This window comes from Rosa chinensis, chromosome 5 (genome assembly GCF_002994745.2).
Source record: "Rosa chinensis cultivar Old Blush chromosome 5, RchiOBHm-V2, whole genome shotgun sequence".
Lineage (NCBI taxonomy): Eukaryota > Viridiplantae > Streptophyta > Magnoliopsida > Rosales > Rosaceae > Rosa > Rosa chinensis.
In genome coordinates, this window is record NC_037092.1 from 51,954,459 (window position 1) to 51,967,706 (window position 13,248).

Here is a 13,248-nt window from a genome sequence, read left to right on the forward strand (position 1 = left end):
CAGAATGGCCAAGGTGCAAGGAGGATTGAAAGGGCAATGGGCGGTGCCCTGGGGATATTTGCATACATTTGGCACTTGTGGCAAGAACTAGATATTGTTTGAGCTAGGGCCGACATGGTTGGCCAGAAATATCCTGCTCTTAGGGTCTTGTGTGTAAGTGACCGGGCTCCAGCATGGTTACCGCATACACCAGCGTGTATGTCCTTCATTATTTTGTGGACGTCCTCCGGTGTTACACACTTCAGGTTGGGGAAGCAGTGACCTCTTCTGTATAACTTTCCGTTCATGATCGTGTATTGAGCTGACCTTAACTGGAGTCTCCTGGCCTCGACCTTATCGTCTGGTGCTAGATTGGGTCCATCCAGGAGGCTGTGTGGTCCACCGTGAATATTTCTGACACCGTTTTAGAAGTGCTAGGCCTTTCTAGTATTTCGACTTTGGTGGCCCCGTAGGTAGGACTTGGGGAAGTTGCCGCAATCTTTGCGAGGGCGTCTTCCTTGTCGTTCTCTGCTCTCGGTATTTGGGTGAGAGTGTAGGAGGTAAATCTCTGAACCAGTGCCCGGGCTAAAGCCTGGTAGGAGGACATGTGGGGCTCCTTTGCCTCGAAGTTACCGCTGACCTGGTTCACAACTAACTGAGAATCGCTGGATATACTGAGGTGCTGGACACCTAGTTCCCGGGCGATCTGTAGACCTGCGATGAGTGCCTCGTATTCTGCGGCATTGTTGGATGCCTTGAAGGCAAATCTGAGGGCATACTCATAGATTTGATCGTCTGGGCTAATTAGCAAGATACCGGCGCCACTTGTCCTTTTGTTAGATGCTCCATCAACATACAACCGCCACGTGCTTGGTGGACGTGGATCCGGGGCTGGTGGCCCAAGGGATCCCAGGGGCGGGTTATGAGGGGGAATTGACTCGGAAATAAAATCTGCCGCTGCCTGGCCCTTAATAGCTATCCGGGGTTGGTACTTGATATCGAATTCCCCCAATTCGATGGCCCATTTAATTAGCCTGCCCGACGTCTCTGGCTTCTGCAGAACCTGCCTCAATGGATGATTAGTGAAAACGGTGATCGAGTGTGCCTGGAAGTAATGTCTAAGCTTCCGGGCCGATACCAGGAGGGCCAATGCTATTTTTTCAACATCCGGGTATCTGGATTCTGCACCAGTGTAACCTTTTCCAACATAGTACACCGGGTACTCGCAATCGGAGTCTTTCCTAATCAGAGCGGAGCTCACGGCCGACAAAGATGCCGCAAGATAAATGTACAACATTTCTCCTGGGACAGGTTTGTAAAGTAGAGGTACCTCGGCTAAGTATGCCTTCAGGCCAAGAAAAGAAGCTTCGTGCTCAACGGTCCAAGCAATTACCTCTACGTGCTGGGTCTTTAGCAGCCTGAAGAAGGGAGTACACTTGTCCGTCAGCCTGGAGATGAATCTTGACAGGGCGGCTACTTTACCTGTAAGAGATTGGACCTCGTTCCTGTAGATTGGGGATACCATGTCTAATATAGCCTGTACCTTCTCTGGATTAGCCTCGATTCCCCTGTGGCTAATGATGTACCCGAGGAACTTTCCTACCTCGACCCCAAAGATGCACTTCTGTGGGTTAAGCCGCATACCGTTCCGTAATATGATGGCGAAAACAATTGACAAGTTGGTTACGTGATCCTCTGAGGTTAAACTTTTTACCAGCATATCGTCCACGTATACCTCCATGATAGTACCGATGACTTCTTCAAACATGGAGTTGACAAGTCGTTGATAAGTGGCGCCTGCATTCTTCAATCCGAAGGGCATGACCTGGTAGCAATAGAGACCTTCGTCTGTGGTAAAGGCAGTGTGCTCCTCGTCTGCAGGGTTCATTCGAATTTGGTTGTATCCACTGAACGCATCCATGAAACTGAGTAACCGGTATCCAGCAGTGGAGTCAATTAGTTGGTCAATTCGTGGGAGTGGGAAGCTATCCTTAGGGCATGCTCGGTTGAGATTTGTGTAGTCCACACACGTGCGCCATGATCCCGGGGATTTCTTTGGTACCATGACCACGTTGGCTAACCATCGAGGGTATGTCACTTCCCTAACAAAGTTGATGGCCATCAACTTCTTCACTTCGACCTAGATAGCCCGGTACTTGTCATGTGTGAAGGCTCTACCCTTTTTTCTTACAGGTGCCGAGAAAGGAATAATGCTAAGGTTGTCGTGGCTATCTCAGTTGGTATACCGAGCATATCCTCGTATGACCAGGCGAAAGCTGATGCGTTAGAGCGGAGGAACGAAATCAATTCTTCCCTGATTACCGGAGGCAGCTTGGAGCCTACCTTGACAGTCCTGTTCGGGAACGGCTCTGATAGTACTACCTCTTCAATGTCCTCCACAGCATCGGGCCGTTCTTCGTCAGAGTCGGTATCATCTCTTGGGTCTTCGTACCTGTCTGTCAGAGGATTAGTAGCTACGGGTAACATCTCAGACTTTCCTTTGCCACAAGATACGGTCAAAGAATAGCATTGCCTTGCCGCAGCCTGATCACCCCGAATGGTGGCGGTGCCAACCGGGGTCGGCACCTTCATTACTAGCATGTGACCTGCAATGAAGGTTTTTAGACGCCAGAGTGCCGGTCGACCCAGGATAGCATTATAGGATGAGGCACAGTCGACTACAATGAACTCTGTTTTGATGGTTGAACAATTCGGACTCTCCCCTACCGTGATCGATATGTAGTCTGATCTGAGTGGCTGGACGATATCTCCTGAAAAGCTAATGAGGGGCTCGTTATCTTGTGACAGCTTGGCTCTTCCCCTATTCAAAGCTTTGTCTGCGTCGCGAAATAATACGCTAACCGAGGCCCCGGTATCCACGAGTACCCGGGACATTATGTAATGGTCCATTTGGAGCGTGATCAGGAAGGGGTCATCATGGGGCATCTTCAGATCAGGTTCCTCCTCCTACAGGAATGTGATGGATTTCCATTCAGTGCCTAACTCTTGTAGCGGGGCCTTGTGGAAGTTGAAGACTTCCGGGTGACCGAAACTAGAGTTTCGCTTCTTCCTCTGGGGAGGTAGCTCTTTCGAGCCCCCATCGTGGATCGTGAAGATCTGGCTGTACAAGTCTATAGCTCCGATCTCTTTAGCTGGCAAGTATCGCTGAAGCTTGCCCCTCTGGATAAGTGACTCGATAGTATTTTTTAAAGCCACGCAGAGATTGGTATTGTGCCCGGCATCCTCGTGATACGTACAGAACCTTCCGGTATCCTTGCTGGGTAAGTTTGCTCTTCGGGAACTTTCTCGGTGATGGTCCAGGTATCTCATTCTTGTTCTCGTTCCAAATAGTCTCATATGAAGCGTTGAGGATAGTGAACACCTCATACCGGGGTGGTGGTGGTGTTCGCGGGGCTTGCTGTGCCCTCTGCTCCTGGTGAGGCTGGGTGGTTCCGTAACTGTTGGACCTGGACGAGGACTCTTTGCTTCTCTTGCTCGAGGAATGGGATGACCGGTCTTGACTATGGGCCCACTCCCTCTTTCGTGGTTCATCCCTGACCACGGGGGCTGGGGTGGAAACCCTTAGCTCTGGTCTGGGGGTGTCCCCATACGTTTCGAATTCAGCCTGGGCGTGTCTGATGGCCGTAGCCATCAGCTCATCATAGTTAGCCGGAGGGTTATGATTAATCTCGTAAAGGAATTCTCCACGCCTTAAGCCCCTCCTGAAAGCCAGCTCCGCCAGTTCCTTATTAAGATCTCGGCACTTAGCAGTAGCCGCCTGCCATCGATTAACAAAAGACTTCAAAGTTTCATTCTCCCCTTGCTGGACTTTCAGCAGGCCCTTTGGGGTGTGTATCCCATCTGTACGTAAGATGAATCAAGCTACAAACTTGTCAGCCAGTTCCCTGAAGTTCCCTACAGAACCAGCCGACAGTTCGTAGAACTAACTCAAAGCCTCCCCTGACAAGGTTTCCTGGAACATTTTAGAACACACTTCATCCGTATACCCCTTGGTGCTTGTTTGCGAGCGGAAGGCCTGTAGGTGTTGGTATGGGTCTCCGACTCCCGTATAGTCAATCTTCAGTGGCTTTGATATATTCGCTCGAATGGCGCCTCTTACTTATTGGGTGAAGGGACCCGGACGATCCTCGTACATGGTCAGGGCTCTCCGGGTGTCCCTACTCTCCGTTGTCTCTACCCTTGCCTGCAGGGCACACAAAGAGTTGCTCATTTGTAAAAGCAACGCCGTGTTTGAGTCGGTTACCGGCGGGTTATTTTGACCTGGCTGTGGTAACGGTGGAGGTGGTAGATGCCTCAAGCTTTCCGGGAGCAAGTCTACTAGTACTTGGATTATCCGCTGACCACCTTCCGTGAACGGGGTTGGGGCGAGACCGAGGCCTGTCATTACCGGAGCAGCATTTACGTCAGTTGCTATTTGGGATGCTCTAGCCAGGGCTTGGGTGAGTGCCTCATTATGCTGGTGCCTCCTGTCCAGCGCTCGGGCCAGTGCGGTGTTTTCGTCTTCCAGCTCCTGCAGTCTTTGTTGCGAAAGGCGGTTTGTTTCCCTATCGGTTCTTTGTTGTTCCCGATCAATTCTAGCTTGTTCCCGAAAGGCTGTGATCTCCACTCGCATGGACTCCAACTCCGATACCGGAGCTACCTTATCCGGGGCTTAGGGGTGCTGTGGGTCCAAGAATCCGGGACCATGCGTTTCTCTTCCGACACTTGGCGTTTCTGCTGATGCAGTACCCGATGAGAATATCAGTGCCCGGGCGACACTTCTACCCTCTCCTGTCGTTTCTTCCGGCTCGGTCATGAAGGATCTTCACCCCCCTATCTGGCGCGCCAATGTTTCTGGTGGCTTTCTCCGGGTACCTCACACAGAATGCTATATCGCCTGGGACGCCGATCGAACTCCTAGACCATGAATCAAGAATACAATGTTAGAGGGGTAAACCATACCGGACGGTTTACACCTCTCCGATGCTTGAGTGAGAGACTAATATATAAGAGCATCAAGTAAATAGTGAGTAAAGGAGTTATTACCCATCGAAGGTGGTTGTGTTAATGCCCTTATACTCGCTCATGGGGAAGGAGTCTCCCCTATATTCGATGTGGGACATAGGTTGTTCTTCTGATGCCATATCAGCTCTCTTGTTTATGTAATTAGGTGGGCTGTGCTAGCCTTGCCCTGGGCCCTGGGTGGCTGAGGTGACACCCTATACGAGTCCTGCCATGGTGGGTTGTGAACCCGACCTATGGTATAGTACTGGGGCGGTACTGAGGGATCATAATTGATAGTGCCAAACCTAGTGGAGACTTCCCTAGTATGTACATATATATTATTGCCGAAATATATAGAGATTTATTTTGATTTTCTTCACCAATTTCGGCAACAATTTTCTCTAAGAAATAGGGAACAAATCTGGACTTGTTTTGAACCTTTTCTTGTTGCACACACTTCTTCCCTTAAAACTCTCCCTTGAATATCTCTTGCGTAATCTTTTATTATATTGCTTGATTTTCACATTGCTTCCTCCTTTCTCTCTTGATATTTCACGGCAAACCCTCCAACATATCTCTTTGCGTCACAAACCCTAAAATCCAATGGGCTTTTATCCATTTTGCTGAAAATCCAAGTTAATCTAGAGAGTTCTTGGGCCTTGTTGCGTCATCTTCAAGCCTTGATGATCTCTAACGCCATTTCCATCATTATTTCGATCAAGTTTCTTAGTTGGCTTCAAAATCTTGCTTGGTACACTTTCCTCTTTTGAACCGGGTTTCTTGGTTGGAACAGGAAAGCTTCATTTCTTCATTTCTGCTCATTTGTGTAGCCCTTTGTGTCTCATCTTCACACCTCTTAGCGTTTGCTAGCTCCTCATTCCTTTCGTGAGTTCGTTTCCACTTTTGAGCTCTGAGAACCTGAAAATAGAAACTATTACAAAAAATAGAAACTTTCCTAAAACAAAAATAGAAACTTTCCAAAAATGAAAAATAGAAACTTTCTAAAAGTAAGAAATGGAAACTTTCCTAAACTAAAATGGAAACTTACTAAAAATAGGAAAAAGAAACTTTCCTAAACTAAAGAGATTCATTTAAGGAAATAACTGAGTAAATATGAGGAAAAATGCTCCTATCATCAAACAATGTTAAGTTAACCTAGATTCAATTACTAAGGTGTGAAACAGAAACCAACCAAGAAACAAGTCGGAGCAGATCATGTCCCTTATTATTGTTTCCCTAAGTATTTAGTCTACGTGAACGCACAATAGCTAAACCTATCAAACATGCAATCAAGGTATAGAATGCTATCCTATCAACAACACATATAGTGTCAACACATTTGAAGCATTAAGATCTCATGGAAATGATTGGTTATAGAGTTACAGTCTAGTGTGGAACGCCTACCTAGCATGCTCTTCTAGTTGTTTAAAACATCAGCTTTTGTCCAAAGCCTTGCATACTTGTTAGGTGAATTATTTTCTAAACCTAGCTCCAATTACATGCATAAATCCTATGTTCGCGACCATAAAACTTACACATGCAAAAGTTTTCAATCAAGCAGAAATAAACAACCAATTCACACCAAAGATCAAGAAACTAGAATAAAACCAAACATATGTTCTACATAATTGGGGCTTCAAATCTCGCCCCTAACAAAAACAGGGTTAGTAACACATTGTTTTGAAAACCAAAATAAAACAAATAGAGAAAAAGAGATAGAAGAGAAGGTGAAAGGCATGGTCCTCTTCAACGTATGCAGAAGCTCAATATATATAGGAGAAGTGCAGCCCTAATTTCTTTCGTCAACAATGCTTTTAAAACCTTCCCTTGTTGCTTGAGGATTCCTTTAATTAGTGCTAAATTAAATGATTTTCAAACCTTGGTTGTTGCCATAATCTTGTGGAATCATTCTAGGACTCTCCTTTTAATTTTCAGCATCAACAACCTTCCAAAAATGCCCAAGAAATCCGTCCAAAGAAGAGTCTTCGCCAAAATGCCCTGTTTTGACTAGGATTCAATTTCTGTCTCTGAAGCTTCCTTCTTGGACAAGGAACGACTTCGTTTTGCCAAGTTTCTAGATGGTTCTTGACTCCCACGTGTTCCATGACATCATATCTTGTAGAATGACCAACAACCTTCTGGAAAAACTCCAAGTAAATCGAAGGAAAAGATCTCCCTATAAGCCTCGTGAAAAGCTGACAGTTTCTGCCTTATAGGGAAGTAGGCTTTGACTTTGATTTCCTGCTGCCTCGTTGACGATTTTTACCAGCTCTTTGGCTCTTGTTGAATTATAACATCATGTCTTTAGGTTTCGCTGGCCTTTTCTGCAAAGGTGCATCTGGAAGAATGCAAGAATTGCTCCTCAAAACCATTCCCAGAATGCTGATTCTGAAACTGCAGTTTTCTGCTTTGCAGCAACTGTTTTGCAGAATGATTTATGTAGACTTCCCTTGTAATTTCTGGCTAAATGGTTGATCAATTTTGGTCCTCTGTATCATTACTTCATGATCCATGGCTTCGTTGCTCCCTTTAAGCTCTTATTTCTCTTGAACTACTTCACGAACTACCTAAAAAGAAAACAAAGTTCAAACTAACTTTTTAAAGGAAATAACTAAGAAAAGTGTCAAGGATCGCACATTATATTTGTCGTATTTATGCTCCTATCACTAACATTCAAGCGAGACAATCTCCGCTAAGCGCAAACTCCGCTAGTGGGACTTATCCCTTCATCTTGCAAGCGAGACAGTCTCCGCTAAGCGCAACTCTGCTAGCGGGACTTCTCCCTTCGTCTTGCAAGCAAGACAGCCTCTGCTAAGCTAAACTCCGCTAGCGGGACTTCTCCCTTCGTCTTGCAAGCGAGACAGTCTCCGCTATGCGCAACTCCGCTAGCAGGACTTCTCCATTCGTCTTGCAAGAGAGACAGGCTCCCCTAGCGTGCGGAACTTCTCCCTTCATCTTGCAAGCGAGATAGGCTCCACTAAGCACAACTCTGCTAGTGTAACTTCTCTCTTGGTCTTGCAAGCGAGACAGTCTCCGCTAAGCACAACTCTGCTAGCGTAACTTCTCTCTTGGTCTTGCAAGCGAGACAGTCTCCGCTAAACGCAATTCCGCTAGCGAGACTTCTCCCCTTTTATCTTACAAGCAAGTCTCCGCTTAGCGTAACACCGCTCACCGGGCTACAACCAGGCAGGTCCCCTTGACATTCCTTACCGCTTACTATCAGCGAAGAAACTTCGGCCAACGGCGACTCCCGAGGCAACGCCTCATTCTGACGACTACCGCCACACAGCGTTGCAGTCACGCTACGTCCCTCTGGGACACGGGTACACGTCAATAGTCTACGACGGCCCTGATCAGGCACGTTGACCCCCGCCACTTGGGTACCAAAGGTTGGGCTTGCTACCCAACACCATCTTCTCAGTGCTGCTCCCCTCAACAAACAATACACCGACCAAATGGAGGTCTATATTAGCCGAGGAATGGGGGACTTCCTGGGGGGCTAGCAGGGGCCCACCTGAAAAGGACTAAAGCGTTTGCTCAGTAAGTCCATGGTTGACAACGCACTGACGCTAATTATGCTTTTACAAGTCTAGCGGAAGTAACGCTTCAAACCGCTAGGCAACTCCCCAACCAAGATTGCCCTCCTTGACTGGGGACTTTGGGAACTTTGGGGACTTGTACTTACATGAGCATTTCCCAAGCATAATTAGCTCTAATGAGCCACAATCATGCTACTGCCAGGGGTACCAACTCCCACCAGCGAAGTGACCTACAGAAACACAGCCAAGTAGGCTACCGCCTGAGCTCCAACTCACCCCTAGATCACCGCTGACGCGCCTCCGTGGGCCACCTCAAGATGGCATCAGAAGCTGGGAACTGAAGCATATCAGTCCCATATCGAAAACATGGAAGAGATCAGCCTCTTCCCCACCTATAAAAGGTTCTCTCCTCTCTCCTCATTAAATATGCATTTACTACTTACTTACTGTTATTCTGTCAACATAAATATATTGACTAAGTTAGGCATCGGAGAAGAGAAGACCACCCAACACGGTCTCCCTCTAACGCCCTTTGCATTTTACTTGACAGGTAGCGGAAGCTCTGAGAATATCATAAGTAGCGGTCCGCCCATCGGACCAGCATTAACCGAGACTTGGGCCACCTCTCAATCTTAAACATTAACACCTTCAGAGTCCAAACAGCAAACTGCAACTCCTCCACCGCCAGCCTAAACTGGTAGACTAGGTAGAGAACTAGAGATTGTTCCAGTAGGCTTGCGAGGAGTTGGATCGAAGATCGAGGAGGAGTAGACGAAGTAGGCGACGCGAGCTGAGGGTGTGATGTTGACAGTGGGGAGGTTCCGACGTGAGCTGAGGTAGTGGAGTAGGCAACGTCGACGGTCAAGGCATCGACTAAATTCCCCGTCTTTGGTATGCATCCACCGACGACGCACAAGGTGAGGACCTCTCTCTCTCTCTCTCTCGCAATCTCACAGTTCTTCCTTGATCAATAGTTATTAGAGCTAAAACAGAGACTGGTGATCTCCTCAACCTCAAAGCTATGAAAAATGGTGATGTCGGCATACTTATCCACAGATCCACTTGGTCAGGTAATCTCTCATTCCCATTCAGTCATACACTTGGACCGGTGATGTCGATGATCTTATGTATTGAGTATTTGAGTAATTGATACTTTAGAGTTTAGAGTTGCTTTGTCGGTTATGTTATGGATCTCGTATGTTTTGTTTCTATTTTTTGGATCTGGATGCTTCTGGACATATGCATGTGTATGTTGCTGAACTGAAAGTCTAAATAAGTTATTTTGAGCTTCTGCCTCTATTTCGTAGAGGTGTGAACTGAATATATGAATATGATTTATTTTGAGCTTGTGTCTATCTAAATAGGTCTGTAGCTTCAGATTTATTTGTGTGAACTGAAAGTCTGAAATATATGTCCAGTTCCTAAATTATTTCATTGGTTTTGTGCAGGTTCATTGTTTGCCATGAAAAAGCCTATTTCTCCTCTTGATATTAGAGTAAGAGATGAAGGAAAGTTTGCAAGTGTGGAATCAAACCATGCTTCAATTTTTGTATCAAAGATTAGAACTTTTTGGGAATTGATGACTTGATCAGTTCTTGTATTAATCACTGCTAACTGCTTCAATTTTTGTAGCCTTAGTGGCTTAGTGCCTCAATGTAATTTCAATCTCAATTATAAGACTTCAATACTTGATCAGTGAGAATATGAGTTGAGTTTAAGTGGGATTTGTAATTATTTCTAATTAATTCAGGTTTTGAAATTTCAAACACTCAAAGAGTCAAAGTATTCAAATTTTTTTTTTTTTTTTAAATTGGCAAAATTTGGTTTTATGTGTGCTACACAAAAGCCCGGCCTGATCCTATTTGAAAAGGTTGGCCCGACCCAGCCCTTTTGGCCCTTGTGAAATGGGCCTTAAAGACAGGTAAGGGCTTGCATTTTGAAGCCCTGACCCGGCCCTAATCATCGTTGACTTGGTCAAAACTCAGCCCGGCCCTACCCTAAGTTCCAAAATTTAGGATAGGGTTGGCCCCAGCCCAGCCAATGATCGATGAGGCCTAACCTGAGCTCTCTGGCCCCCGATTTGGGTTCAATGCTCATATTCTGTCAGCTTACCAGTCAACAAAAGTGTCCGCTAAATTTTATTCTAACACAAACTTTAATATATATGACACCTTAATTATAAAAGTTTGCCTAGGTAAGTACATTATTACTGAGACTCTAATTAAACCTTAACATAAGCACGTACGTCTGCAACTATACTACGCAATTATTAAACATTAGCTCAACTTGGTTTCAGGTTCAGCGCATACATATATATCCCAGTTTTTGCACACTAACTTTTTCTTTTTTTTTTTGTGGCAATTATCTTTTCTACTTGTTTGGAACCCACACAAGGTTTCCACTAGGCAAGAAGTGACAAATGGGAAGTGTTCCCGGCTTTATTTTGAGGGCCTGGAAAGCAAAATGCTTATTGTTCCATGTTCTTGTATCAGTGTGGCAAACAGCTACTGCTTCAGCTTTAGTTCCATCAGCACCCACCAAAGGAACCACGTAAGCCCTAGTTGAGTGAATTTCATGGCAATAAAAAACCGCATACACGTACTTCTGCTTGTGACAAACCACTGACCTGTCTCCAATTCGCTGCACAGCTCCTTTTCCAATCTTATATTCCTGTTTGTTTTCGTTTTCGACCTCTGTGGAATACACCTGCACGTATTTACCGAGCTTCGAAACGGTAAAATCGACCAAGGATTCCAACGACGTGGCGCAGTACTTATCTTCCCCTTTGATGCTCGGCGCCTCGCAGTCTTCGATCGTCTGTTTGATCACTTCTGCTTCCACGGAGTTGGGTTTCACCGCAAAGTGGTTGAGAATCTGCGGCAGCTTGCTCTTCGAAAAGGGTATGGACTTGGCGACTTTACGAGGCAAGAACTCGGCCGCAACTGTGGTTTTGGGGAAGTGCAGGGTCATCTTCTTCCCCAGTCGCAGATCCTTTTCTAAAAAGAAAGTAGTCACATCTGGCTCCACTTGGATTTTTCCGGAGGCGGCCTCGGCATAGCTATCTTTACCAATAGTTGGAAATGCAGATCCGGAAACTAGCAAGGTGTTGATGTTTAGATCGTCCTTGCTGAACCCAGTGTATCTACTTTTCCCTTCGATCCAGTTGTCTGTACGTGTCAACAACAAAGAAAGCATTAATATTGGACATTTACGGTGCATTAATGTATCGTTACATTCAAAGATATGTTAATTACCCGGATGTAGAAGTTCTTGTAGGGTTTTGGGTATCGCAGTTTTTGGGAAAGCTGACTGCCAGTAAGAACCCCATGATACATCATTAGAGGCATAGCTTCTTCCCAACAGTGCTAATGCGACCTGCAGCCACAAAATTACAGCACGTAAAGGTTAGTTTGTGTTTGGACGATCAGATATAGTTTTAAGCTCCAAGTCTTGCCCAGTAAAAACTTACATAGAGAAAAGCGCAGACGGAAACGAGGCGAAAGTACTCCATGCTAATAAAGGAGGTTGATAACTTAAGTAGCCGACCGCTGTAAGGTTGGGGTAGTGAGAAATGAAGTGGAGTGAACTACTACTTATATATTGAATTCCAATAATAGTGACAAAAGAGAGTAAGTGCGTACTGCTCCAACGTGATCATTTTATAATTAGAACCTACCTAATTCTTTCTTTTTTTTCGAGTCCTTTTTATCTTCCCATTTTTAATTTTTTGCAGGTAAGTCCTCGAGCAATTCTTTCGTGCAAGTGTCGATTAAAATTCTGAAATTAATGACTCATCTCTCACTCTCTTATTGGCCTGCCGACCACCACATGGCACGGCAGCAACCGTACTAAAAAACTACTCATATTCATATATATGAGTAGGGGAATTATTATGTGGTCCTGAAGTACCACGTGACACTGTCATGTGGTGGTCATAACTAATAATATCACTCGAATATGGTGGAGACCATGTAAGGAATTAAAAAAGAAAATAAAAATTAATTTAAAAGACCAATCAAAAATCATTACGAGTTACATGAGTCAATAATATCGCTCGAAACGACCACGTGTACTATAGTCCGGGACCATGTAATAATTGCCCAAGTGGGCAAAATCAAGATTCAAATTTTTTATATTTTTGTCTTTCAAACGCTCATGCATAAAACCCGTATGTTGTCATCATGTATCTTTTTCTTTTTCTTTTTGAAATGGGGCAAGTGCGGCTGCCCTCAAGCCATGATTAATGAAATTGCAGAATACATGGGGGGGGGGGGACGTAGAGCATGAACCCCAGATTACAATAAGCATAAAGAGAATATCTTGAAATAATACCAACACTACACCACAAAGTTAATCAGACGACAGTTCCTGAACTGTCGTTTGAGTGAAAAATGTGCTGTTGTCAAGTAGCATGTGGTCTGATTGACTTCGTTCAGACAACAGTTTAAAACTATTGTCTGTGTTACACTCAGACAACATATATAAGCTCATAACTGTCGTTTGAAAATTACCAAACTATTTTGATTCGGATAAATTATTGTTTGTTAGACATTCAGACAACAGTTCGCTTAATGATTGTTGAGAAACATTATATTACCCCAACATTTTTAAGAAAACTATGTTGTCCATAATGGATCTCAGACCACACTATTGAGATATATACCTCTGTTGTCTGAAATGAATCTCCAACAACATTGCGTCATTTCTCAATTGTGTGAGATGCATT

At 45.0% G+C, this 13,248-nt stretch overlaps 1 protein-coding gene across 1 annotated transcript; it reads right to left on the reverse strand.

Annotated features, from left to right (window-relative positions):
• Nucleotides 1-10,859: 10,859 nt before the first annotated feature.
• On the reverse strand, nucleotides 10,860-12,133 carry LOC112167477 (BURP domain-containing protein 3). Its single transcript, XM_024304505.2, has 3 exons — nucleotides 11,992-12,133; nucleotides 11,777-11,897; nucleotides 10,860-11,689 (listed from the first exon to the last, which is right to left on the reverse strand). Exons 1-3 carry the CDS (start codon nucleotides 12,031-12,033, stop codon nucleotides 10,893-10,895), a joined length of 960 nt encoding a protein of 319 aa, XP_024160273.1. The 5' UTR covers nucleotides 12,034-12,133; the 3' UTR covers nucleotides 10,860-10,892.
• Between the last annotated feature and the right edge of the window lie 1,115 nt (nucleotides 12,134-13,248).